This window comes from Filicampus tigris, chromosome 3 (assembly GCF_054856515.1).
Source record: "Filicampus tigris isolate MCC_2025a chromosome 3, RoL_Ftig_1.0, whole genome shotgun sequence".
In the NCBI taxonomy this organism is placed as follows: Eukaryota; Metazoa; Chordata; class Actinopteri; order Syngnathiformes; family Syngnathidae; genus Filicampus; species Filicampus tigris.
The window spans coordinates 14,704,279-14,729,762 of NC_141219.1; the positions used below are offsets into that span (position 1 = coordinate 14,704,279).

General features: G+C 41.4%; 1 protein-coding gene across 8 annotated transcripts in view; it reads left to right on the top strand.

Moving 5' to 3' along the window:
* ush2a (Usher syndrome 2A (autosomal recessive, mild)) overlaps positions 1–25,484 on the top strand; it is a 188,645-nt gene that overhangs the window by 113,648 nt on the left and 49,513 nt on the right. For all 8 annotated transcript variants that reach the window (XM_086025800.1, XM_086025798.1, XM_086025799.1 and 5 more), the window contains 15 exons: positions 118–707; positions 789–955; positions 1,519–1,685; positions 1,772–1,860; positions 5,052–5,386; positions 6,057–6,212; positions 6,829–6,992; positions 8,082–8,291; positions 10,709–10,911; positions 10,978–11,090; positions 11,170–11,398; positions 11,892–12,060; positions 12,140–12,361; positions 21,585–21,808; positions 22,787–23,087. In XM_086025800.1, the coding sequence (XP_085881926.1) occupies positions 118–707; positions 789–955; positions 1,519–1,685; positions 1,772–1,860; positions 5,052–5,386; positions 6,057–6,212; positions 6,829–6,992; positions 8,082–8,291; positions 10,709–10,911; positions 10,978–11,090; positions 11,170–11,398; positions 11,892–12,060; positions 12,140–12,361; positions 21,585–21,808; positions 22,787–23,087 (3,339 nt within the window). The remainder of the gene's footprint in view (positions 1–117; positions 708–788; positions 956–1,518; positions 1,686–1,771; positions 1,861–5,051; positions 5,387–6,056; positions 6,213–6,828; positions 6,993–8,081; positions 8,292–10,708; positions 10,912–10,977; positions 11,091–11,169; positions 11,399–11,891; positions 12,061–12,139; positions 12,362–21,584; positions 21,809–22,786; positions 23,088–25,484) is intronic.

Genomic DNA, 25,484 nt, shown 5'->3' on the forward strand with positions numbered 1-25,484 from the left:
TGATGGTACTGACGTACCAGGTGACGAGGTGTAAGTGCCTACCTCTGGTATACACAGCAGCATAACTGTCAAGTTTCCGAACGTGTCCCTTTATATTTGTCTCAATTTTGCCAACAGGTCCAGGTCCACTTGACCCTCCGACTGTTGCACAGCTACATTCTCGAAATGTGACAATCGCATGGGTCCCACCCCTGCGACAAAATGGCATGATAAGACGTTACAGCCTCTATCTACACCCTGGCTCTGTGTCTGATATATTTCACAAACCTGACACCAATGCGGAACCCCACTCAAGTTTCAGTTCTCAACCAAAACCTGAACATCACAATCTTTACTCAAGTCAAATCTCGAAGCCGGCATCAACTGTTGCCATACTTGGATCAGATCGTCACTTATCAAAGAGCAACCAGACTCCAGAGCCCACAAATGCAAGCAATACAGGTCAAGTCACTGGTTCAAACTTATTACAATCTATTGAAACCACTGACATTGCAGGGTTGCACCAAAATTCCGCAGTGCCACACAAAGGATACACTTCAAGCAGACCGAATATTGAACATTTAATCAATCAAAATGTCCTCCACTCCACCAATTCATCAGACTCACTCACAGGGTTTAGTCCATCCCCTCCATCAGTCAATGTTTCTGGAAACACCACAAGCTACACCTTCCTTCACCTCCTGCCATACCACGCCTACCACTTTCAGGTAAATAACGGTCCTCCGTGACTATGGTGGAACTTGTACCGTTGTTCAACTTGGCAAATTGCTCCTTCCCCAATCGTCTAGCTGGAAGCATGCACCAGTGTTGGTTGCTCAGTGTCCAAAACTGTGCACTTTCGAACCTTGCCAGCTCCTCCTGAAGGCCTCCCAGCACCGCACCTTTATTCTGACACCCCTACCTCGGTTCTCCTGTCCTGGAGTGCACTACAAAGCCCCAATGGACTTTTGGAGAGGTGAGATATGATCGTATTCTATAGATCTTGTTCCGCTGTAAAGCTGGGATTCACTCAGAGAACATGCAAGTCATGCATTGGGGAACCATGAGCATTTAGCAGCTCCTAATGAGTTGTATGATTGTTGTCTGAATTTTTGATGTCTGAAAAATGCGGTTAAACAGTTAAACAAGTGTTACGATTAGATTTGCTTAAAACTGAGCTTTTTCCCCCTGACTGCATTCAGGCGCAGATCATAAGGGAATCACATTGCTTTGTTGTTAATGTTGCATTCCGAGTACACAGAGCAACGCACTTTGTCTCAAAAGCCTTTCACAGATGGAAACCACACAACAGGACTTAAGTGGATTATTAATGGCATGAACATTCAGCGTGAGTAGTCAAGTAGTGGCACTATGTCATTCCGTACAACGTGAGCACTTCAGTCATCGGCTTCGACCCTCTGCCGTAGGCAATTTACTCGTACTATATGAGTTGGATCTGAAAAATCAAAACTTAAAGTGTATTCCTAGTTATAGACATTGTAATCCTTGTTTTTTTTGCCGCCGTGCACCTTGGCATAGGTGGCTGATTGAACGCAGAGTTGCTGGTACAGAACAAATCTCCACAGTCGGCCATCTTCCTCCAGACCCTCTTCCTCTTTCCTTTCTGGACTCCTCATCAGCACTTAGTCCATGGACAAGTTACCACTATAGACTTGTCCTCCAGAATCAGGCTGGCAGTTCCACAGGTAGGACTCTAATTGCTGGCCTTCCATTCCTAAAAATGTAATGGCTTCCGCTGTCAAACTGAAGTACTGTATATCCATACTTGCAGGACCTTGGGTGGGTATCACCACGAGACCTTCCAGACCTGCTGGTGTGATTCCACCGAGGGTCAGAGTGTTGGGTCCGGAGTCACTACAGGTGATCTCTAGTTTGATTCGACCTTCATTAACTTCATCTTTGTGTCTTCAACTGTAAAATACGCAAAATAAGACTAAGTCTAATTGTGGATCTATCCAGTCTCTCCGAGATTGACAGTGTTGAAAAGTCAAAGCAATGTCACACTCATTCCTCTGTCTTTCCTTCTCGGGATTTAATGAGAAAGCAAAAACATTCAAGTCAAGGTCCCCTTCACAAAATGGGTGGGGCCGTGACCCTGTCGAAGACAGCTTCCTTCCTGTCGGCCATTTTGAAGGAGGGGCCAGCGTTAAATTCCAGCTCTGGCTAATCCCACATCAAGGCCTATCAAGAAAGCACACAGACACTAGCACTGTGTGCACACATACCACGCACACGCTTTAACGCACAGCCTTGCACTAATGCTAACAGCCAAAAAATGCTAATGCTTGTCATTATTCCAGAACCACCCCTGTCATCTTTCCAGCTGCAAAGCTTTAGGGGTCACACATCCAAGAAGGAAAATGTTCTTCCTGGTTGATGCTAATTGGACAGGCAGGCAGGCCGCTTCCTGGTTACCAATTGACCTTGACAACAGGGAGGATTTGGACTACAGTGCTTCCCCTAATTCTCTAAATGGTCTCTTGTTGTAAATTTGTATGCAGTGCACATCACAATTTCAGCATTTGTCCTATTGTTGAACAAATGTGTATAAAAAGTATGCACATGTATGCCCAGAGTAGGCAACCATTGCAGAATCAGGTAAAACGAATAAGTATCCATTACACAGGTATTTTAGGGCTGTTTATCTGTTTAACATTTAACACAAAAATCAGCCAAATCATTTTCCTCTTTCCTCTTTGACCTGCATACTCAAGACATTGCACCGGTGCTCGTGTGTTGAAAGGACAGTATTGTGCTGTCAGCTAAAAAGCACTCTCCCAATGCCTTCTTTTGAATATAATAATAGCATGATGCTCACTCACCTCACTCCCCACATTATCATTTGGCGCTCTCTCGCTCAAATACACATAGGCGCGCACACACTCACACTGAGACTGTACTGGCCTTAGCCCCTGTGGTCTGTGTCAGCCGAGGGTCTGCGCTGTCTTCACCATCTCCAGATTACATCAGGCTATTCAATCTGTAAATGACTTCTAGCACAAAGCACACCCTACACGCACTTTGGGAAATGAGCTACCTAACTCAACATGACCCTGCCCATATGCAGCTGGCGGTGTATGTGTATGCGCAACTTTGTGGGTGTCCTGTATCACCTCGCAGTGTCACTTGTTAAATGAATATCAAGGTTGCATGAGAAATAATTGTTGCTGACATTCATTCATAATATTCTCATCAGCATTTGACCACCTAATCACCTACACTCATAAGTCCCAAGCGTCTCTGAACTGATGACTTATTGTACATGACAGTTTGTGTGCCTAAGTGTGTTAATGCACACAGTCTGCTAGCATTAAGTAGATGTACAGCATGTGCAGTCGTAAGTCACGAAGACGCATGCGTTTGCAGTCGTTTGTATTTGAATGTATTTATAAAACACGTTTGCATGGATGTCTGCGAATTCACACGAAAGATGCAAATGAGTTTGTGTCTTTTAACATTTGTGTGCTCCACTTACTTTCATCCTTCGCCCTAAAATGCTGACAGCCTGAACAGCTTCCAAATCAGATGCACCGCTCGGCAACTGCAAGCTTTTGTTTTTGCATGCGGCAATTCCATTACCGGCCACCTTTCATTATTTTAGCATGCCGTTTGTGCATGCGTGCGCGTGCATCTTTGTATGTGCGTGCGTATGCGCACACCCTGTTTTAAATGTGATGAAAGGAATCGTTGGCCCAAGTCAAAGTCAGGTTATCTCTCCCCACGAGAGATTTGATTGCAGACGCAAGTGATGACACGTGCACACTGGAATGCCAGCCACAAGACTACACTTTGTAGGAGTCCAGCAACATGCTGTCCAGTGTGCCCACACACTGATGAAGATACTGTCTACACACACATCCCCCACACGCACACACACACTGTGCCGTGACTTCCAGTAGTTCATCCATCTAAAAGCTTTCTGCTGTTCTCAGCAAGATGAGAATACAGTGGTAACTCTAAGGACGCTGTCGGAACTCTGATTTGTTCATCTTTTGAAACAATGTTTCCCATAGGAAATAATGTAAAGTGGATACATTTGATCCAGTGTGAAACTGACAAGATAAAAAACAGTCGAGGCAAATTTTGAAGTCATATTTTAATATCATTAACTGTCCTATAAGTGGGGGTAAAAACTTTCACCTAGCTTGATGATGTGTAACAAACATGACTACTGCTACCTTGCACGTCCATTTCCGATTCTCTATTTAGGATTATTTGTATTCTCCTTATGTGGTCGATTTACAAAAAAAAACACACACACACAAAAAAGGTGACACTTGACTTAGTCCATCGAGGTGATGGTGGTTTGAACTGCATTTGCATTTGAACTGAATTTTTGACCAGTGGCTGACAGCTGGCCACTTATTTTGCCGGCATTCAAAATTTGAGTTGCCGATGAATGGTGTCACAACACCTCTGAGGTAACAGCCTATCAATAATGCACATGAGCTTCCACAACAAAAAAATACAGGTTTTAAGTGTAAGCGAGACCCATCTGGCCTGGGTCCGCTGTGGCACCGCCAAACCAAATTTCACCGGTGCAGTCAGTAAACGGGGCGCTCAATCATTTCCAGCAGCCGCTCAAAAATATCCACAGTCTTTTGTTTCAGCCCATTTCATGCCTTTGTTGTGCTCCCATTCTCCTTTGACGCTCGCTCCATTTTTTCGTAGTTGAATGAAACACAATATGGTAGAGTATATTGCACGTGGATGTTGAAATGCTATACAGGTTTGCAGTAGGTATGCGGTGGTCAATTGCTTGGTGTGTTAAAAAGTCATCAACCTTATTTCTTTTGCCCAGTTCACTCACTTTCTCCGCTTGATGTGTGGTGGGCCTTAGAGGCGTATTTGCCTCGAAATTTAGTATTGAACTAAATTATGAACTCAGGAACACTGACCTAAGAGGTTTTATCTTATTCCAAAGGCTCAGGTCTATCGGTAAAAGTCATTAGAATCATTTAGAGATGATTCTATTTTACCTTTACATTTCAGATTTGTTTTCAACTACTGTAGTGCATTTTATACATGATTTAAACGTATACTTTTCTCAGGTCACATGGTCTCCACCTTTGATTCCAAATGGTGAGATCCAAGGTTACGAGATTCGTCTCCCAGAGCCCCGCATCTCCCACGATGGCAGCAATACGTCTGAGCTTGTCGTCACTATAACGGACCTAATTCCTTACACAAACTACAGCGTTAGTGTGCTGGTGTGTTCCAAGGGGGGTGGATATGTTGGCGGATGCACAGAAAGTCTGCCCTCTCCGGCGACCACATTACCCACCAGCCCCCAAGGCCTGGCACCGCTGTCAGTGGTGGCCGTCAGTGAGTCCTTCCTTGCAGTCTCTTGGCAACCTCCACACAGGCCGAATGGCCCAAACATCAGGTAGGACTGATATGCAGTAAATGTTTCGTTCAGAGTGATGTTTCCTTTTCAGGAGTCGTAATTGTATGGTGAACATGAATAACAAACGTTTTTTAAAAGCTGCCTGTTCTTTATGTACTCAATAAGGCCTCGAAGGGGTACCAAACTGGGTACAAATATAAACCTTTCCCATAAAACTGTGCTCTATTGGAATCTCTTTTCTGTTCTGACCTGTGCTTCTGTGGCAACAAGTCTTAATCTAAAAGTCAGTTGTTCTTTACAGGCAATTAAAATGCATGAGCTCGCGTCTGTGTTCTGCACAGCTCAGCTCTGCGTGTTTGTCTAAGTGGGTTGGTTAAAAGGTGGCATTAAGCCCTTCTTTTCTGATTACAGCAGAAATTAGCATCACTGTGGGGAGAGGAAAACACAAACCCTGCAGAAAAAACACAACAGAAGGAGGGGAGGATGAGATGCAGTCAACATAAATGAATAGCGAACATGGAAAGTAGGCAGAAGGGGAGGAAATTAATGATAAGGACATAGCTGAAAATTAGGCCCAAGTTGTGTTTTTTTTTTTTTTTTGCATGTTTAGTCATGTGCTAAAACAAAAGCTGTATAAGTGTTTTATGTTAATACTTTCCTGAACATGTAATCCCAAGTATGCTTTCTTTTATTCAAATTTCCCCTTCAGATACGAGTTGTCGCGACGTAAAAGCCACCAGCCTCTGGCCGTCACCGTGGTCCCCATAGTAACAGCCCCATCCCATAACCCTTCCGAAGATCTCCATCGCTGGTTCCATGTTTACTCCGGCACCAAATTGTTCTACCAAGATAAAGGCCTAAGCAGGTGAGATTACTGAAATGAGCTCTAGAGCAAACGCAGCCAGCCGTGTGTGCAGAGCCGATCGGCGAGTTGCGGCTGATGCCGATCTTTTTAATACCGCTCAAAGATACATTAAGCAAATATTCCAAAGAATTAAATTGTTTTTCACGCAGCGTCACCCTAATCTCACTTTGGCACTTGGTGCATGATGATGTTTTTTGTTGTTGTTTTTTTAACTCCCACTTTGCTCACTCTGGGTCTACTTTTTGGAGTTGCCGTCTCCTTTTTGGAACAAGTAACGAATGACATACTTCTTGAACTCGTCAACACATTTAGATATGCTGGTTGCTTTTCGTTGGTATCTTAGAGAACCCTCATTCTTAATTATTGTGTAGTATGTACACATTTTTTATTTTAAACGACTGTTTTCCACAAGGTCAACATTTTTAGTGTTGTCATCCCTGTTTACCTTAAAATATCTCTACACAGCTGCCTACTCCACCTCCTGGTAGTTATATGCCCGTCTGGTAAAATGGTTTCAGTGTCGAGTACGAGTACGGATGTACAGGATCAGCACTGATATTGATATCGGTATCGGTGCATACTTAGTTGTAATTATACTGCCATCATCTCTCACCAGATTCACTCACTACCAATATCGGTTAGTGGTCCGCAATGATGTTGGCTTCACTTCAGGAGAAATTGTCACTGCGGTCACCATGGCTGGGATTCCTCTCCAAAGTCCATCTCTATTTGCATACGCTGTCAATCACACAGCGCTTCACGCCAACTGGACACCACCCTGTGAGACTACCACTGACTTAAACGTTGTCTGACGGGCTCACTTCTTTAAGTACAACCTGCTCAGTCTAATACAGGGTCCAAGAATTGTGCTTATTGTGGTTGGGAGTTGTAGTTTAGTTTTCTTATATTTTGTAACTAATGTAATATTTGTATTTTAAGAGAATCAGGGGGTTTAATGATTTTATGGTCCTTTATCCTTCCCTCATCAATTAATCTCCATTCATCTGTCTTCCATATCACATTTGATTTTGGGCGAGAGGCTCGGTACACTCTGGACTGGTCACAAACAAGCAGTCGCAGAGTACCTTGAGAAACCCCATGCAGATAAGCGTAACAAAATAACTAAAACAAAAACTGAAAAAAACACTTCTTTAATGAAATAAAATAAAAATGGAAATTAACTGACTCTACATCTTACGTTTATAGAACTAACTAAAACTATTTACAATTATAGCAAAAATGTCCTTCATTTTCATCTTTGTCAATTAATATTATACATAAGCTTTCGGGGTTCATTTTAAATGTATTTATTTTGGTATTGCTGTACGTTCGTACAGAAGCAGGAAAGTCAAACAGTTGTTTGAGAATCGTAATTGACTTTACTTTATTACACAATACTTTGTGAGCTTTTTTTTTTTATCTTGTACTTGACAATCCTCCATATCCGAAAAAAACCTAATACTGAAACTAATAAAAGCCAAACTAAACTGTATTTAAAAAAAAATAAATCTAAGGAACCTGACCTAAAAACAAATTAAAACTAACTGAATATTAAAAAAAAGTCAAAATGAAATGACTAACTACCGGTATAATGAAAAATCCCACACTATTGAGACCCTGAAATAGAATAGAAGAGATAAAGAATAACATACTACTACTAATAATACTAGAACAACTGACATCTCTGTAAAAAAAGAAAAAAAAGAGCAGCTCTTGTATTGGATCTCGTTGGATTGTGCAAATGTACCTAATGAAGTGTCCAGTCTGTGTACATAACACATGATAATAATAGATGATACAACCATGATACAATAAAACTAGAAAAGTCATTGAAGTATCATTTTAACTGAGCTCTCTGTCCTTCCTCAGCGTTGCACAACCTGCAGGGTGAAGTGGAGTCATACTTTCTTTCAGTCGTCTCTGCCAACTCCAGACAAATCTTTGTCTTTCCCCCAGAAATCCTCTCCACAGTTATGACTGACCTTTGGCCCAGGACCACATACACGGTGTCATTACACGTGTCTAATGGCGCACATAATACAACAAAGTCGATATTTAACGTCACCACAGAGGACGGAGGTACGTGAATTTATTTATGCCCATTGAAACTAAGCAGGGTTTTCAAGACTTGATTATTAATTTCCCTGCGTTTGTGTGTTAAAGTTATATTGTTTACAAGTGTTTATGTGAGTGGTACGATTGTACTGTGTAAATTCAAAACACTTTTGCTAAGTGTCTGTGTTAATGTGCATTTCACTGTGTCTCGGCGCTTCCCAGCAGATGTTAAATACATGTAGCCAGGCATGAAATCAATACGGAGTGTGCATGCGAGGCAGATTTAAGGTGTTGTAAAAAGCTTGTCAGCGGCGCACAGACGTAACGCGCACAAAGTACACACAGAGCCAGACAACAAACATGGCAACCCAGCTACCCTTACTTGAGCTTTCTGTCAAGGTTATTGTTTATATATTCATATTTGAAAAGAACAACGTCAATAATAATGCGCATTTACCACCGGCCACTACATTAGGTACAGTACATCTTTAACTCATTCCATCCCAATGACATATTTATGTCATTTCACAATTGGTCTGAAAAAGTCTGGTACTGAATTGATATTGAGGGTTTATTATGAGGTTCAGAATTGCATTCAATCAGACTGCGGTATTCTCAAATTTAGACCGTCTCATGTAGAAATAATTCGAACTGAAATCTTATGAATTTGTGCAGTGTGGTTCTGTGTCACTACAAACTACCACCACAGTAATAATACTGCCCAATATTAGATATTAGTCAGAATTACTTCCTTTGATGTCATTTGATCAGGGTAGAATGCTCTTAATTTTGTGGCCATTGTCAAGTTAGTTTTTTTCTTTCCAATGAAATAAAACTTGGAAAGACATGTCAATGATTTTCTTTGTACAGAGCAATACTTGGGAGTATTGGAAGCTTTACAAAAATAACAAATTCAACCTACAGTGTCATCACTTCAGAGGCTATTATGTACTTTCATAGGCATTTCTTTTTTTTTATTAGTAATTGCGAAATTCCCCATTGTGAAACTAATAAAGGTTATCTTGTCTTTCCTTTCCATTCGCTCTGATTGTCACTTTCTCTTTATTGCGCCACTGTCTTTTGAAGTATAATCACACATGGATGCCTTTCTTTTCCTCTCTAATCTGAGCAGTAGACTAAAAAGTGCATTAAAAACATTAGGTGATCATTGGGTGCTAAATGCAAAGTATGGCTCATTTAACTGAGAGGTCTCTTAGTGTAATTTTTTTTTTTTCTTCCTTCCATTCATAAGACGTCATACATACACTCACATCACCATCACCAAATGTAATTGAACTAAAACAGCCGAAAACCACCACCTTTTTTGTCATATAACAATAAAGCGGTGCCCATCCATCAGTCAGTTTGTTACATTTTCTAGGAACAATAACATGTACCCTCTGTTAGCACGCAAAATCTAAGGGCGACTATAGAATCACCCTCTTAAACCTGAGGTTCTCCCAGAAATTCAACACCTACAAAAGAATTATCTCAGCCCCTGTAGCAGATAGAAACATCATTCCAAAAGAATTTGAGAGCTTAGACGTGGCTTTCACACATGCCCGCGTTTATTATTTACAGTTTCAATCAAAGATTAACAAAACTATAGGGTCAGTGTAAGAGAAGCAGTATTTTTAATTAAAAAAAAAAAAAATTGAGTAGTAATTATCATCTTATATTCTGTTACAAAGACGTCAATATCATCGTCTACAAACATACATCTTAACTATATATCAGGTTCGACTGGTTTCACTGGTTTTAAAGTCCACAAGCGCCGTCCTCTATACCACTGCCATTACTAATTTCAGAGCTCCCGCGATCGTCTGCGCATCCGCCATTATGCTCGAAAAAATTCCGCGACATCTTTCAAGGGGTCACGACACAGTCATGTGTATATTCCGATGCATTTCATTGGCTAAGAGACCAAGAATTGGATTAAAAAAAGAAAATGACATAAACGCTCTCCCGACTTAGAGTAGAATGACGCAACAGCGCTCCCGGCTTCAGTGGTAGAAATGTGGTTATATGCTCCCGGCCTTATATGGGTTAATAGAGATGAAATGAAAAGTTTACAGAAATGAACCAAAACAGTTCAGAGGTGAAGTAGACATGAAAGGCAAAGTTATTATGACCAGTTGAGTTTGCTGCACTCTACAGACTTTTCATTATAACTCACAGGTTTTTGGCAGTTTTACAAGTCTGGTGTTATGATCTCAAACTTTGAGCTGTTTCGGGGCATTTTAAAATTTTAGCACTGTGGATTTTGTGTAACGGTTTATATGCGCTGTCATCAAATCAGTGTGGTGTGAATATATGACAAGTTGTTTTAGCCTGTCCTTTCGACCGAAGCACTTGTGAGTGATGATCATGTCTCACGTACCTTTAATTTTCTTGAGCTCATTGAAATTTTTTTTTGTGTGCTGTCATGCACCAATCTTCAGAGCCAGATGGGATGTCTGCCCCAGAGGTGGTTCCAGTTAACAGCAGCACTGTTCGCGTGCTTTGGTCACCTCCTCTACAACCCAATGGAGTCATTACCGCTTACCGAGTTTACATTGACGACCGCCTCCTTGTCAGTGTAGACAACAGCTCGGGGTCCTGCCTGCTGGGGAATCTGCTGCCTTTTACTGTTTACAACATTAAGGTAGCTACACTGACTTACAGAAAGTGAAGTGTTGTGTGTTTCCTTATGCGTGCGTGTATATTTCAGGTGGAGGTGTGCACCATTTATGCATGTGTGCAGAGTAATGTTACTCATACAACCACTGTGGAGGATTTACCCGCCGACATGACCACACCACATGCCCAAGTACTCAGTCCAAGGTGATGCTATATAGATTTAGAATTGTCAGTGTTTGACTGATACCTCACCTTCGTAATCGCCATTTGTGTCTCTTCACAGGGTTGTCAAGTTGGACTGGTCACCTCCAGGCCGACCGAGTGGTATCATGCTTGGCTACGACGTCTTAAGACGGACCTTTGGATCATGTGGCTCTAGGTCCGTCGGAATCGCGCCCTATGTGAGGAAAGAGTCAGGAGAGGCAGGCGGCAACATTTTCAGCTGCTCCTTCTTGCAGTGTCCCGCTACTCAACGTGTGTGTGGGACGTCATGCTTCCAACCGGACCAACAGGTGATTAGCTCCATACATATTTTGTCCTGTTCTTCTTATAAGCCATTGTGCTTTTCTTCCTGTTCTGAAAAGGGACATCAAGGGGTCGCCGATTTGCGTTCTGTTCCTATGGCAGTGACGTAACCCGAATTTGTAAACCGGATTACGTGAGGCATAATGACCGTAAATGTTTGTTCTGTATGTATGAAAAACACTTCCAGAAAGATAACACAATCAAATAAAAACATGATGGCAGTAAGTGATGGCTTGTTGTGCTGCGTGACATTTTAAGTCAAACGTTGGTGCTGATACCCAGCACCTGCAGTTGGTTGTCATGTTTCACATCCACTTTTGCATACAAACAAATCATTATGAATCAAATCATGGATTAAATTGTGACCAAACCAAGTGACTACACTGGATTTGGTCTGTTTCAATATCAAGCTCTTTCAAACCTCAATGCAAAATCAGTATTCTCTATTGTTTACTTTATTTTCTCATGATTTTTAACCAGGTTTGCTGCACTGGGATATTGTACCAGAAGATGCCACATCATTACTGCTGTGCGGGACGCTATCTGAGCTTTCCTAATTCCACCAGTCCAGTCTGCTGCAATGGCAAACTGTTGCCACCTCTCCCTCGCAACCACTGTTGTGGAGGATACTATGTTCACCTGAAAGCTAGTATGTTCCAAGGGATCTCTTCTTTTCTACTTTTCTTTGACTTTACAGCAGTTCCCTTCATCTGACCTTGTCTCTGTAGATGAATACTGCTGCCCCGACCACTCGCAGGGCCGTGTCTCAGTGGGGCCTGGGGACAGCTGCTGTGGGGGTGCTCCCTATGCCACCAAAGGCGGACAGCTGTGCTGCAGTGGGAGCCTACATGACGCTTACGGAGTCCAGTGTTGCGGAGGCCACATTGTAGACGATGCGCTGGTCTGCTGTGGTGGTGCTGAAGACGGACAAGTGCATACATACATTCCAGGTGAAAGAATAGAAAGCACAACATTTCACAAAGCTGTAACGGTAAGCAACAAACCAATATAATAGGCTAAAAAAATGTGACACCAAACTGTGTGCTAAAAAAAAAAAAAAAAAAAAGATTTCCGCACAAAAACCATAATACAGTATATAACATTGCTGCATTAATCTGAATGTCAAAATTGAGCCATATGCAATTGGTGGGTGTCTATAGAGGTGTTCATTTCAGTGCTGGCGCACATAAGAATGACTTTGTCTGCTGTTGTAGTTAAACCTTAAAGGAACAAAAAAAATCAAGAATAGGGTCGACTAGAGAAAATGACAGAGAAGAATTAAGCGTCGGAAGAAGAGGTAGACACATGGTGCAGGAACGTGGGGTCGTTTCCCTTTCTTTCCTCCTGCAGTGTCCCGAAGCACCCGGGTACCATGGCACAGATGGGACTGTGCGTGTGTGCGCCTGTATGTGTGTGTGTGGGTGTGTGTGTGTGTGTGTGCATATAGGTGAATCTGTGTGTGTCATTAGACATATTTGTCATGGCAGATGATGATGAAACACACTCTGGATGGCTCAGTTGAGGGCACTGCCAAGCACACAGCAGGACAAATAACACACACATTCTCGCTCCCCTTCACAACACACACAATTTCACACATATACCTATTGTATGGACTCACACAGTAAAAAGAGTACGCTCTGCGGGGTTCACTTAGTGTTGTGTGCCAGAGAGAGACACATGGACTCTATCCATCACATACGTATGGGCCTATAGTTCATTTGTCTGGAAAATTTCAGATCCTTCGAAATCCACACAAAATTCAACAAGCAAACACATTTCTATGTATGCATGTTATCACATTTCCATGTTTCCAAAGCATTCACCGTTACGGCATTGCCATTTAGACTGCCAATATCCTTCAAATGATTCTTTCAAATATCACCCTTCTTTTGTAGAACTTTTCCCACCCACACTGCTCCTTCCTCTGGCCTTGTGTTCCTCCACACTCATGGAGCCACCTTTTCTTCCTCCTCCTCTGTGCCTGCTCTTTCCCCTCCCTCTCCTTTCTCAGCCACTCATCAGTCATTAGCGTTAGCTTCCCCATTGAGAGCATATGGTATGATGGATCGCAGGGCTAGCGGCGCTAGCGAGGCTAAGGGCCATTTGCCGGGTGCGCCGCGGTGTGGGGGGAGCCCTGGGGCCAGCGATGCAACCTCGACCCCACACGTCTGCTTCAAAACCCTCCCAAACACAACATGCTCACCTATTATGGGATAGCCCGCTTAACCTTGGCACAGGTCACTCACGAAGCTCCCTCGCACCATGGTGACGGATTTGTCGCTCTAATGACAGACAGATTAGTGACAGATAGATGTGTCAAAATCTATACATTGAAAGAAGTTGCAACAAGTGTCAGGCATTACAAACAAAATGAGATATTTGATTTTCAATGTAATTCATGTGCTGGATCAACCAACAAAAAATGAATTTAGGGGGAAAAGTCTCAATGAATAAACTCGTGCTCAGAAATCCATGCAGCTGAATTCAAATCGCAGCTACAAAAGAAGAAAGTGTGTGCGAGAGAAGAACTAGATGGAGCAGATTAAAGGAGGAGTGAAGGGTATCCCATTGTGCCCAGCTGATAGACTAGGTTAGGCTGATGTGATTACGGGGTCCCTGAAGTGCGATCTATCACACATTACCGTCCACACTGTCAACAACCATACAGGCGCGCTGCAGGGGAACGCCGATGCCAGGAGACAGCCGTCTGGCAACAGATACGCTAGCCTGCATGCGCATGTGCGCACGCAGAGATGCTCACACATGCACACAATAACAATCATTATATGTAATGTCACTGGGAAAACATGCCTGATTGTGAAACCGACTTAAATGCACATTGTCTCGTTTTTTTTTTTTTTTTTCTTTTTGGGGGGGGATTTGGGAGAAATGAAACAACATTTTCGGGAATGGAATCAGGGTCAGAAATGTCACCACACTGCCACCACCATATCCAAAGAGATTCTTTTCAGTCTTGTCTTGTCAGCACTTTACTGCTGCAATTCTCAATTGTTCTTCTCCATTCATCCATGCATTGTTGCTATTTGTGAAATCAAACACCCTGTTGATCTTGAAACAGAATAATATCCATTAGGGGTGTAACAGTACACATGAGTGTATTAATACGTTTCGGTATGGCATGTTCGGTTCGGTCCACTTGCGTTCGGTTCGGTCCACTTATTAGCGCGAGTTTACGCACGGGCGCTATTGACTGTTGCATGCGGGAGAGGAGAGTGGCGGCACAAAAGTGTGAGCCTGAAAAGAGCCAGAGCTCGAAGGTCCCCCGTACACTGCGGTCTCCTGTTTGGGAACATTTTTGGCTGTCCTGTTAAAATCGCCGATGGGGAAAGGTACGTGGTTAACTCCGAAAAAAACTCCGGGGTCCTCAGAACTGAGACAGACACCTTCACCACTAAGATGGTGTTTCGCTACACATAACTTGTAATAAGATGTATTACATGAGGTCAAAGGTTTACTGTGTACATTGTTCCTTATCACGTTTCTAGAAGTTCAATTTCTGATCTTCACACAATGTTGAAATATAATTTAATACAATATGGGCATGATAAAATAGAGGAGGTCAAATATTAGATTGTTCCTTTTTTTTTTGCCAGGAAATCGTCTGATTGTGAATTGGAGTGACTTCAGGGACATTCAACTTTAAAGTTGCTAATCCTTACTGAGACATTACATTTACCACACTTTTAATGGTTATCCATAGTAGGTAATTGATTAAATTTTTTGGATTGATTGTGATTTCAATTTTGGCTTATCAGCATCATAAAAACTTTCTAATCAAAGAAAAAAGATTAATGTGCGATTAATACAAATGAATGTTGTTCCGACCTTTGTACGTTATTTTAGAAACATTGAAATGCTAATGCTAAAAGTCAAAGGGAAATCCATTAAAGGCTAATTGGAAATTAGCATAGAGTTCCGGGATTGATATTCCTTCACACAATGAATATTCACAACAAAAGCTGCAGTAACACATTCAGACAGGTAATGTAGCAATATTTAAATGGATATGTTCTTCCTAATCTGTAAACCGAGTTATATTAACGAAGTTCAATTGCAACTTTCTGCTCCTACTCTTTTTATCTTAATGTAAGATCCATGCATGCATGGCGCCACACTGCCCCTAAGAGGCCAAGGTGCGCACAGCAAGATCAGCTGGTGTTTATTTTAAATGATGATGATGTTGATGGTTGTTGTTGTTATTGATGATTTAATAATAATAATGATAATAATTAATAATTATAAATTATTTTAAATTGAGACCAATTTATTTTCTGGTTGTTCTTACAAGTTATATTTAAAGTTACATTTTGGTAGTTGAATAAATACAGTTTAGAACTCGGTGAATAATCGTGGTTATGGTTTCATGAATCATGGGTTCAATATCAATCCAAATAATTGTGATTATTGTTTTTTTCCGTTAACAATAATGGAAGCCCTAATTGATAGTTCATTCCCTTTGGGGAAGAGAACAAATTCCCTTCAATTATCCCCATGCCACTCTGCTAAATAAGTTGTAGAAAATATTGCCCGGCCAGTTTTTCCTGCATGTTGCTGTGGGGTTTAAGTTCAAGACCAACTTTTAAATTCTTCATCTCACCCCCTTTTCCTCTCCGAGTTTGCATACTAGATGTTCTTGTAAGATTAAGGTGAGATTAGATGGTGTTTAAAGAAACGCGTGTGGTGTCTATGGCCTCCCATTGCTCCCTGACTCCCCCCCACCCTTGGTCTCCACCGCAGTGTGGGCTCCACTAATCATTTCCCCTTCACACTTCCACTTTATACCGTGCACTCCTCCACTGACCCTTCAGCCCCCACCGTACCCATTTCTCAGTGCGCGCGTGCCACTGTAAATAGCCTCCCCAAGTTCACGTCTTCCTCTCTTGAAAAAATCTGAGCATTTCTTTAACTCCTTCACTGACTCCCTCCCTCTGTCCCAGCCCAGCAGGCCCCATCCAAACGTTCAAGGACAAATCTGAATATCCCTTTTCACCGTTTAAGTGTTAAAAGCCTGGCGGTGGCGGGGTGTTATCTTAACGCGCCTTGCCGTGCCATCATCAGAGCGCGTGATGAAAATGGCTGTGATGATGCTAAAAGAAAAAAAGAGGAGGGGGAGAAAAAGTAATAATCAAATATGTTTTTCAAGGGCACAGTGACCATTTGCTGGGGGGAAATTATCCGAGTAGTTAAGCTTGCTCAGTCTGAGCCGAGTGGAGTTGGGAGAGTGGATGCATGCGTGTGCTTGTGTATATGTCTTTATGTGTGCAAGAGTTGCATTTTTTTGCATGCATCCTTCCATATGTTTGAACTCCTTTATGCATCATCTGAATATGTTTATGTAGTTTCATGCTACTTTATAGCCAGAGGTAAACATTATTGAATTGTTTCTGCTCCAAAAAAAAAGCAACAACTTAGATTTGAGTTAGTATATCAGTTCATGTGTTTGTGCGTGTGTGTGTGCATGACATGTATGCCTGTCCATGCAAATCATTGCCAAAATTCCCTCATCAATGATGGGTAGCAAACGGCCAACAGTTGTGGATTCCAAATAGCAGCGTCTGGCTGATTGTTTTTTTTCTTTTTTTTAAGGTAACGTGCTCTTTGAACACTGGGAGTCATTTCTCTCTGTTAATGTACTTATGATGATGAATTTTCTATTACATAGGATTTAATGACTGGCCAGAATAAATCCAGAGGCTGTCTGCAGCCGTCGAGGACAGTCAGCCTGTATTTATTTTAGATTTTAGCACTAACATTAACCTGTATATTTCCTATTTAGTTGTTTTTTTTAGAACTTTTAGGATTTAACAAGTAAAAAAATATTTTGATACTGTATTACTTTTGGCAGACAGCAGGCGTTTGGTCGCGTTGCTCAATGTGCGGCATAGGGACTTAATGACATTAATTAGCATGGAAAATGGAAAGCCGAATACATGCATACAGAAAAATATATTACAGTAATATATTACAGTACTAGACACATTCAGATGTTACACAAATCCCTGGTAGTGTTGACATACAAAAGGACTTCATCAAGACAAGAGGACAAATAGTCACATGACACCTGTGAAGACATGTACAGTATATGTTTTGTCCTTGCTGGCCCCGCTTTCCTTGTGTGTGTCCACTGGGAAACTCTGCTTTGTGTGATCTCATCTCTCCTCGTCATCCATCTCTCCTCGTCACTCAAATGGAAAAAAATAAAAAAATACATGGCTTGTTTTGTGCAGTAAACATGTTAAAAAGTTGACTGTCAATGGGAAATAATGGTACAGTTGTCTGATATGACCTTTAAATTTTTTCCACCATTTTGTGTCTATATTTTTCTTCTCGCGCCGCCAAAGCCATGGTAATATATTCAGGTATTTAAAAGTGTTTGATTTGTTTAAAGTTGTAGAGGGGTTTTAGTCTCCTAGAGAGCCAGGATAACCCTAATCCACAACACACATTTTTATCAGTAGTTCATTGGCAGGGCTAAATATTGACTTATCATTAAGTGGAATGACTGAAACCCTAATAATAATTTGCGTTGTCTAAGCACCTCGTGTTGATGCGGCGCTCCCGATGCTGTTAATGAATGTATGCAAATCCAACATAAATCTGAAGATTAGGGCCCAAGCGTTCCGCGATGCAACAGAGAAAACAAGAGGTTTGTGTGTGATAAGTCGTTGTCAACACGCACACAAACACTTTTGCATACACGTAAATTACACAATGAGGACGGGAAAACACAATGCACGTTTCAAAACGTGAACACAGATAATGCTTGCAAAAGGCAGGGATTGTATTTCTGTTTAATGCGTGATAATATTAAACGAAAGTTTAGAAGCACAATAGTAAACAGTGGATGCACAAATACTAGAGAAACTCTGCACCATGATTTTTTTTTTGTTTACTGCTGCTAACAATGGAGATTATAGATGAAAAAGCATCACAGAACAAGTTTGAAGGGAAAATGACATTTTCATACAGAGAAGCTGCAATACACGATTTACAAAAAAAGACAAATGGTATCATTAAAAACTAAGCTTTGCACTCTGCCTTTACGGGCCCAATTTAGGGATTTATAATGTGATTTAATAAGATTCCTCAACGTGTAATCTGTAGGTGGCTGTAACACTATTCACAACACGTGGCGAAAATATTATCTGGGTCAATAATCACCATAAAGTGCCTTTGATGTCAGAATCACTCAGTCATTATGAAAGTGTAGCAGAATAATGAAACTCTGGGGGCTTATTATAAGTGGCCACATATTTTCACACATACCAGTGCAATAATAATAAGTCTCTGAAATGCATGTATGTGATTTTTGGCAAGTATCACATACTGTAACTATGCTGACATACTGTGGAAAGATGTGAATGAAAAATGTACATTGTTTTATTGTCCCACAAAATTCATATTTTTTGTATTTTCATAATCATATTGAATATTTTGAATGCATCCCTGAAATTGTTGTCCACCCTGTCATTATGGGGTAGTTGCCTCTTTAAGAAACCTACTGACATTTTCAGTGACATAAAGACCAGAATTTAGTCTTTTTTTGTGGAGGCTAAAACAGCGGGTAGTTGCAGAAAAAATATTTACACTGACATATGTTTTGTAGTTTTCATAGGTTGTTATCAAGCTTAACATGTCCACTCAGTCATTGTCAGAGATGGGCGTTTTACAAAAAAATCGTGGTCCGTTTATCGGCTTCTGCCTACAGCCGGGGTACCCTTCGGCCATCCGTTTATCCGCCATTTTGTCCGGCCAGACCAAACAGTAATCACCTATAGGCCGATCCGACTATCATTTTAAACTGGCTTCCGTTACCGTTTCCGACTACCAAATTTGACAAACTCCATTGCTGCTGACAAGTTATTACTCAATGTGGAAGCGTGACCAATACGACTTTTTGACAACACAACATATATTCAACACAGTGAATATGAAGTTCAATAGAAACGGTTTTTTTTTTTTTTGGTCGGAAATGGGGAAGTCTCAAAACCAATTTATGGCAATACTACTGTAACTCATCTTTTTTCAGTTTTGAAGAAGTTGTTTTCCTCAGACCGGACGTCCTTCAAAAGACAGTTAAAAGTTTCATTTGAGCTGACCTTATTGAAACCTGATTGTTTTGTTCAACGACTTTTATGGTACATGCAGTATCAACTGGAGGATGCCCAGTGAAATACAATGTGGTTCTTTGCAACCATAAATTTTCTAGTTAGTCTAAGGGATTATGCGCCCCCATGTTGATAGCTCTCAATAGAGTCATATGCAGACGGTGATGGTAGAGGGGTGGCAGCGCCGAGAAGAAAGACTGGTGTAAAGGTGACGATGGCGAGAGGACAAGCGATGAGTGTAGAAAAGCTATTTGGAAAAGTGTTGAGCTGTTTATTTGCTCGTCATTGAAGCTGAAGTAAGTCGCTGAGGGAATTGGCCAGCGAGCCTCTGCTCTCCAACAGCTGCCGCCGCTAAGTGAGTTACCGGCCGTCACACTGCCTTTATGTCACACAATCACAAACACGTCCACGCGCGCATATTGTGCTGTCACACAGTGCCGAGGTTACAATGCACGGCAACGCGGCGACAGACCAGGGATGAGATTCTCTGCCTGATTGTGTCGGTTAATGTAGTAGCTCCACAGCATTTGATTTGCATGAGAAGTTAACACTGATGGAGGTGCTAGACAATAAGTTATTTATCACGCCGCAACTAGCTGCAGCCCCATTAGAGGACAAGACCGTGACACAAAGCAATGACTTGGTGTTTAATGTCTGCTGTCAAATCAAATGAGCTCCACAGCTGGAGGCGGACGGCAACGCGGATCAGCATGTCATCAACTGTTAGGATACACTTACTAAATACCTCATGAAAGTTGCATTATTTTAACCAGAAGCTGAATAATCACCAAAGACCTAGGCTATAGGTTCTTATCGTTTTACCCACACTGATTTCGAATGAGAAGCTTTTACTCTTTGACTCTGGTTAAAATGCAATTTGTCCTTTTTACCATAAGCACAGGAAGAATATCTAAGTCGTTCTCTGTGTTGCTCATTTCAATTTCCAATGCATCCTCACAGCAGGTGACTTGCTGACTCAGCTTTACAGCAGGACAATATTATGGCCCTAATCCACTGGAAGGCCAGAGCATGACAATCCTTTCAGCTAAGCTCTGTTGATGTCTCACTAACCTGATTGCCTCAACTTGGGTAATTACCAGGGCCACGGGAGAGGCGCTTTACCATCTTCAGCACCCTCTGACTTTTGTTTCACCCTCACATCTACAGAGCCTCACCTTTTGCAAACACACGACGTCACACACTTCTGCCGTGATATTTTGGCGGAATTGTCACTTCAGAACAGTCTTGAAACATTTTTATTGTGCACCACAGCTAGCAGTCAAACATTTTAGCTGTGAGTCAATGAATATGCCTAGGATTTGAGAAAACTGGGTACTATCTATCTCAGCGCAAGAGCAACTGTGAAGTCATTTTCATTCCCCAGCAAATGGCAAAATGGCCGCCCCCTCAGATGGACAAAAACGGGTGGATTTTACTGCTTAATTTATATCCCACGAACGCAATTTTAATCAGAATGCCAATTTTCGACAAGTGGGCCTGCATAGAACATATTCTTGAAAATAATATTCTGAGGCTTGACTTTCCACTTTAACTATAATAAATGAACCTCCTAATGCATAGTAGTGCATCCCTGTCATACATTTGCCAGGTAACAATTGCCAGTAGAATGAAGTGATCATGTGTGTATATTTGAAATGTCACCTTGCTGCTGAAAGTGAGTGGGTAGCACACATACATTCCTTATCACTGCCAGAGATGGCAGCTCTTGGAAACAACACACTTATACTCCCTACCAAAAGTCATGGTCCGAATAAAAAAAAAAAATAAAAAAAAATATCACGAGCATCTACATTTGACTTGAGGCCGTATCTGATTAAACATATACATAGGAAGATTTGTATCCCCTGGACATATTTTTATCTTTTAGGAATCCAGACATTCAGTCCCAGGTATGTAATTATGTTTTTTTACGGAGGGGGGGGTTGTGTGTGTGTGTTTTTTCCACATGGGAGGGTAAAAGCGGGTCTGAAAATGGCTGACATTGAATGAGTTTTAATTAGCGTTTTTTTTTCTTCCACAGGTTTTTCCTGCTGTGCTCAAGAGTATATCAACTCTTCTACATCTCTTTGCTGCTTGGGCAGTGATGGGATTCCAACAATACATCCATCGGGCAATAGCACCGTCAGACTGAAGTGCTGTGGGTCGAAGGCTATACTTGAAGAACAAGAGTGCTGCAATGGAATTGGTTTTGATTCTCAACGGCATGTGTGTGCCAGCAGGCCCACGCCAGGCCTCTTGATGGAGGTTTGTTTCGCCACATTTTTCAACTCAAACATGTTATCCTCCTTAAATGTTTTCATTTCACATAGTAGCATTGGGTTTCCATATTTAATTGCAATCATTTGGGAGAGAGTGTGTTTTTTTTTTTTAGCCATGTGGCAATGGTTTGTGACCATTTGATTATTTATTGCCACAAGATAACAGATCATAGTTTACAAACTGTCCAATCAGATTTCATCTGAATACTGCTCCAACCACCAAGGAGACATTTACATTGTATCTGAGCTCGGCGTGGATATATCACTAAATGTTCTTGATCAGCTATGGGAAAATTAACATTTGATTAATCAATCTGTTAACTTGGTTAACCATTCCAATTGATAATGACCGGAACAACAGTCACATCGAGTTAGATGGGATGAACCCTTGGAGTTGGGGGCTGGTCTGTCTTCCATTCATCATTTTGGGTTATGTGGTGTCAGCACACACACACCCACACACACACACACACACACACGCAAAGATGCACGCCATGGTGAGTGCACAAGAGGACAAAGGGTAGCAACCCATTAGCTGTAATGATGTCATTAAGGTTGTTACACATATCTCACACAAACACACACTTTGCCTGGGCAAAAGTGTTGGGACAATTTGCCATTCCACGTATAGGGAGTAAACATTACTGAAAATATTTCACAGCTTTCACTTTTCTGCGAATAATATTTGTCCGTTAATCAAGAAGAACATTTATGAGGTCCAAGGTCAATTATGTTGGATTTAAGAGAGGGCCAGGCTCACATTCTCTATGCTCTTTCTTCTTAAGAAGTTTTTGATTAGCTTCTTCCACACAAAATGTATCAAAGTATCATCATTCATTGAGCTTGCTTAGGGCACTGGTATCACAAAATAGTCTTCTCAAAGCTGTTCCCACAAAGTCAGAAATTTTGCCTTATTGATTAGTAAAAGAAATGTTTCTCAATGTCGCTTTTCCATCTTCTTCAGAGTGGCTGTTTGCAGGGTGCTGTTTGTCCAGTGTCTGCATCGTCCACAGCCTACTGTGCCTCCTGTGATATTGACCCATCAACAACCGCCTGCACATGGGTCATGTCTGCACACCCTGCTGCTCCCTCCGCTACATACTCACCAACAACCGACGCCACATATGAGGCACTTATCACAGGCTCCCACACACATACAAACGTCAGCCATCTGCACACTGGCATTCTGGGTAATGAGGGGAGCTTGTGCCCGTCCCATGAAGAGGTAGTGTACAGCGGCGATGCCACAAAATACACCTATACAGGTAACTCTTCTCTTTTTGTGTCATTGGATATAAATATTTGAACAGTAGCAGTTGTTAGCGTTACATTTGCGCTAAATCATGCGATGTAAATATTGACCATAACCCACGCAAGTATTTGCAAGTTATGAAACTACAACTTTGCCATCCTCAATAGAAATTGTGGTTTAGTATCTCTTGTTTTCGTCTCACTATTTGACATTATAATAACATTGGCAATAGCGGCAGGGATGTTCTTTTGAGCTGTCTGCCAAGATCTGCTGGTGTGTTCTGCTTTTTATTCACCTTATCAAGTGATATGTATGTATTTGTATAGTTTATTTACAAATTTTACTGCTTTACGTGTTACAGTGGAACCTCGACCTGAAATCAATCCATTGCCGGAGGCCGGTTGACCTCTGAATTGTCTTGTAAATAATAGAAAATAAATAGGATTGACATGAATACTCAATGATCTTTATGAATATATGTAATCACTAATAGTGTCGCGATTCACCGTTTCCATTCAGTGACAATGTCAGTGTGAGTGGTTGTCTGTTTCTATATGTGCCCTGCTATTGAGTGGCAACCAGTTGAGGGTACCGTCCAACTGAGCTCTCGTGAGGTTTTCGGGGGCCTATGTTTTCCGAAAAAGCGGTTGGTCAAAATCGTTTGAGTTGTAGGCCCACTGTGCTGCTTCTGTGTTTCCATTGCTTTGTGTGTTTGTGCATGTGTGCATGAGGTGGTTAAGATAAGTTTCGAGGTGATGCTGTGACACCATATGGGCAGAGGCACATAAAGCTGTCACCACCCGCCATCCGCCAGATGTTGCCCATGCACACATGCGCACGCACACGGGCTATGATGCTATACGTCCCTTAGGTGGAAGCCTGAACTACTGCGTCTCACGCACACGCTATAAATATGTATTGTCCACACATGGCGACGCTTACCGCAGTCACTTCTTAATCAAATACATAAACAGTTTTGAAGCATGTCTATTTATGGTGGCGCACCCTTTGTTTCATTTGCTAGTGCATGTCACCACATGTGTGTTTTTGGGGGCTGGATTTTCATAGTAGTAAAGACAATAGTCCCAGACTGGTGGTTAAAACATGCTTTCATTTACAGCGGCAGTCCCTTAGCTCTCCTAAAAGGCACGCCACATATGTGTGTGAGTGTGGGCAAGTACATTGGTCTTGATATATACTTCTGTCCGCGTACCCCAGCAGAAGGGCCGTAACAAGGCCCCAGTCACTGCCTCACATTTACAGCTTGCCGAGCAGCGACCAGTGCATTTATTTGTTATATGTTCATGGCTCATGTAATGTCTGCTGCCATTGGCAATGCTCCCTTAGTGGTTTACACAAATTGAACTGCTGTTACTGTAACCACATAATGTTTAGGACCTGCACATTAACTAACATGCTCCCTATGTTAGTGCGCAGCAGCTTCGAATATTTTTGACTGGTTTGGCAATATGATATTGTTGTGGTTAGTTTGTAATGTGTAACACTGCACAAGATCAGAATTAGATTTTGAATGCCTTATTTAGCTGGACAAGGGGGCAAACTATTGGAAACAGCTCTCACTAATATCCAGTGCATCTGTACACCAGTGCAAATGGCAAATTCTGACTTGTCTGATTTGTAATGTCAGAATTGTTTACAGTTATTGTATTGTTCCTGTAAAAATACCATGGATAACCCCTTTTTCTTTTGCAAAAAAAATCCACATCGAGGGGAGCTATTATACAGAGGGCGTAATAAGAAATAAACAGTTTTCACATTGTTGAGAGTTTACCACTACCTAGGGCATGTAAAACATAAATAAAATAAAATCACTGATTTATAGCGCATTTCATATACAACGTAACTCAATATGCTTAAAATACTTTAATTAAAACTACAACAGTTAAAAGCAGCTAAAGAGATTTAAAAGCAAAGGGGCGTATTATACATGGGCAGAGTTGGGTAGAGTAGCCAAAAATTGTACTCAAGTAAAAGTACTGTTACTTCAGAATAATATGACTCAAGTAGAAGTAAAAAGTAGTCATCCAAATAATTACCGGTACTTGAGTAAAAGTAAAGTACTTGGTGAAAAAACGGCTTATGTACTGAGTAACTGTAGCAACGTCACATTTATTATTATTATTTTTTTAAAACAACCATTCAATCAGATGAAAATACAAAATCATCTTCAGGCAAATTAAAGTCCATCCAATCAATAAAATGAATTACATTTAGTTAAAGAATAACTTCAAATAATCTTAAGGTGAATTCAAGTACTTTAATAAACAATAAAATAATCCATCCATCCATCCATTATCTGTACCGCTTCTCCTCACAAGGGTCGCGCTGGAGCCTATCCCAGCTGTCTTTGGGCAGTAGGCGGGGGACACCCTGAACTGGTTGCCAGCCA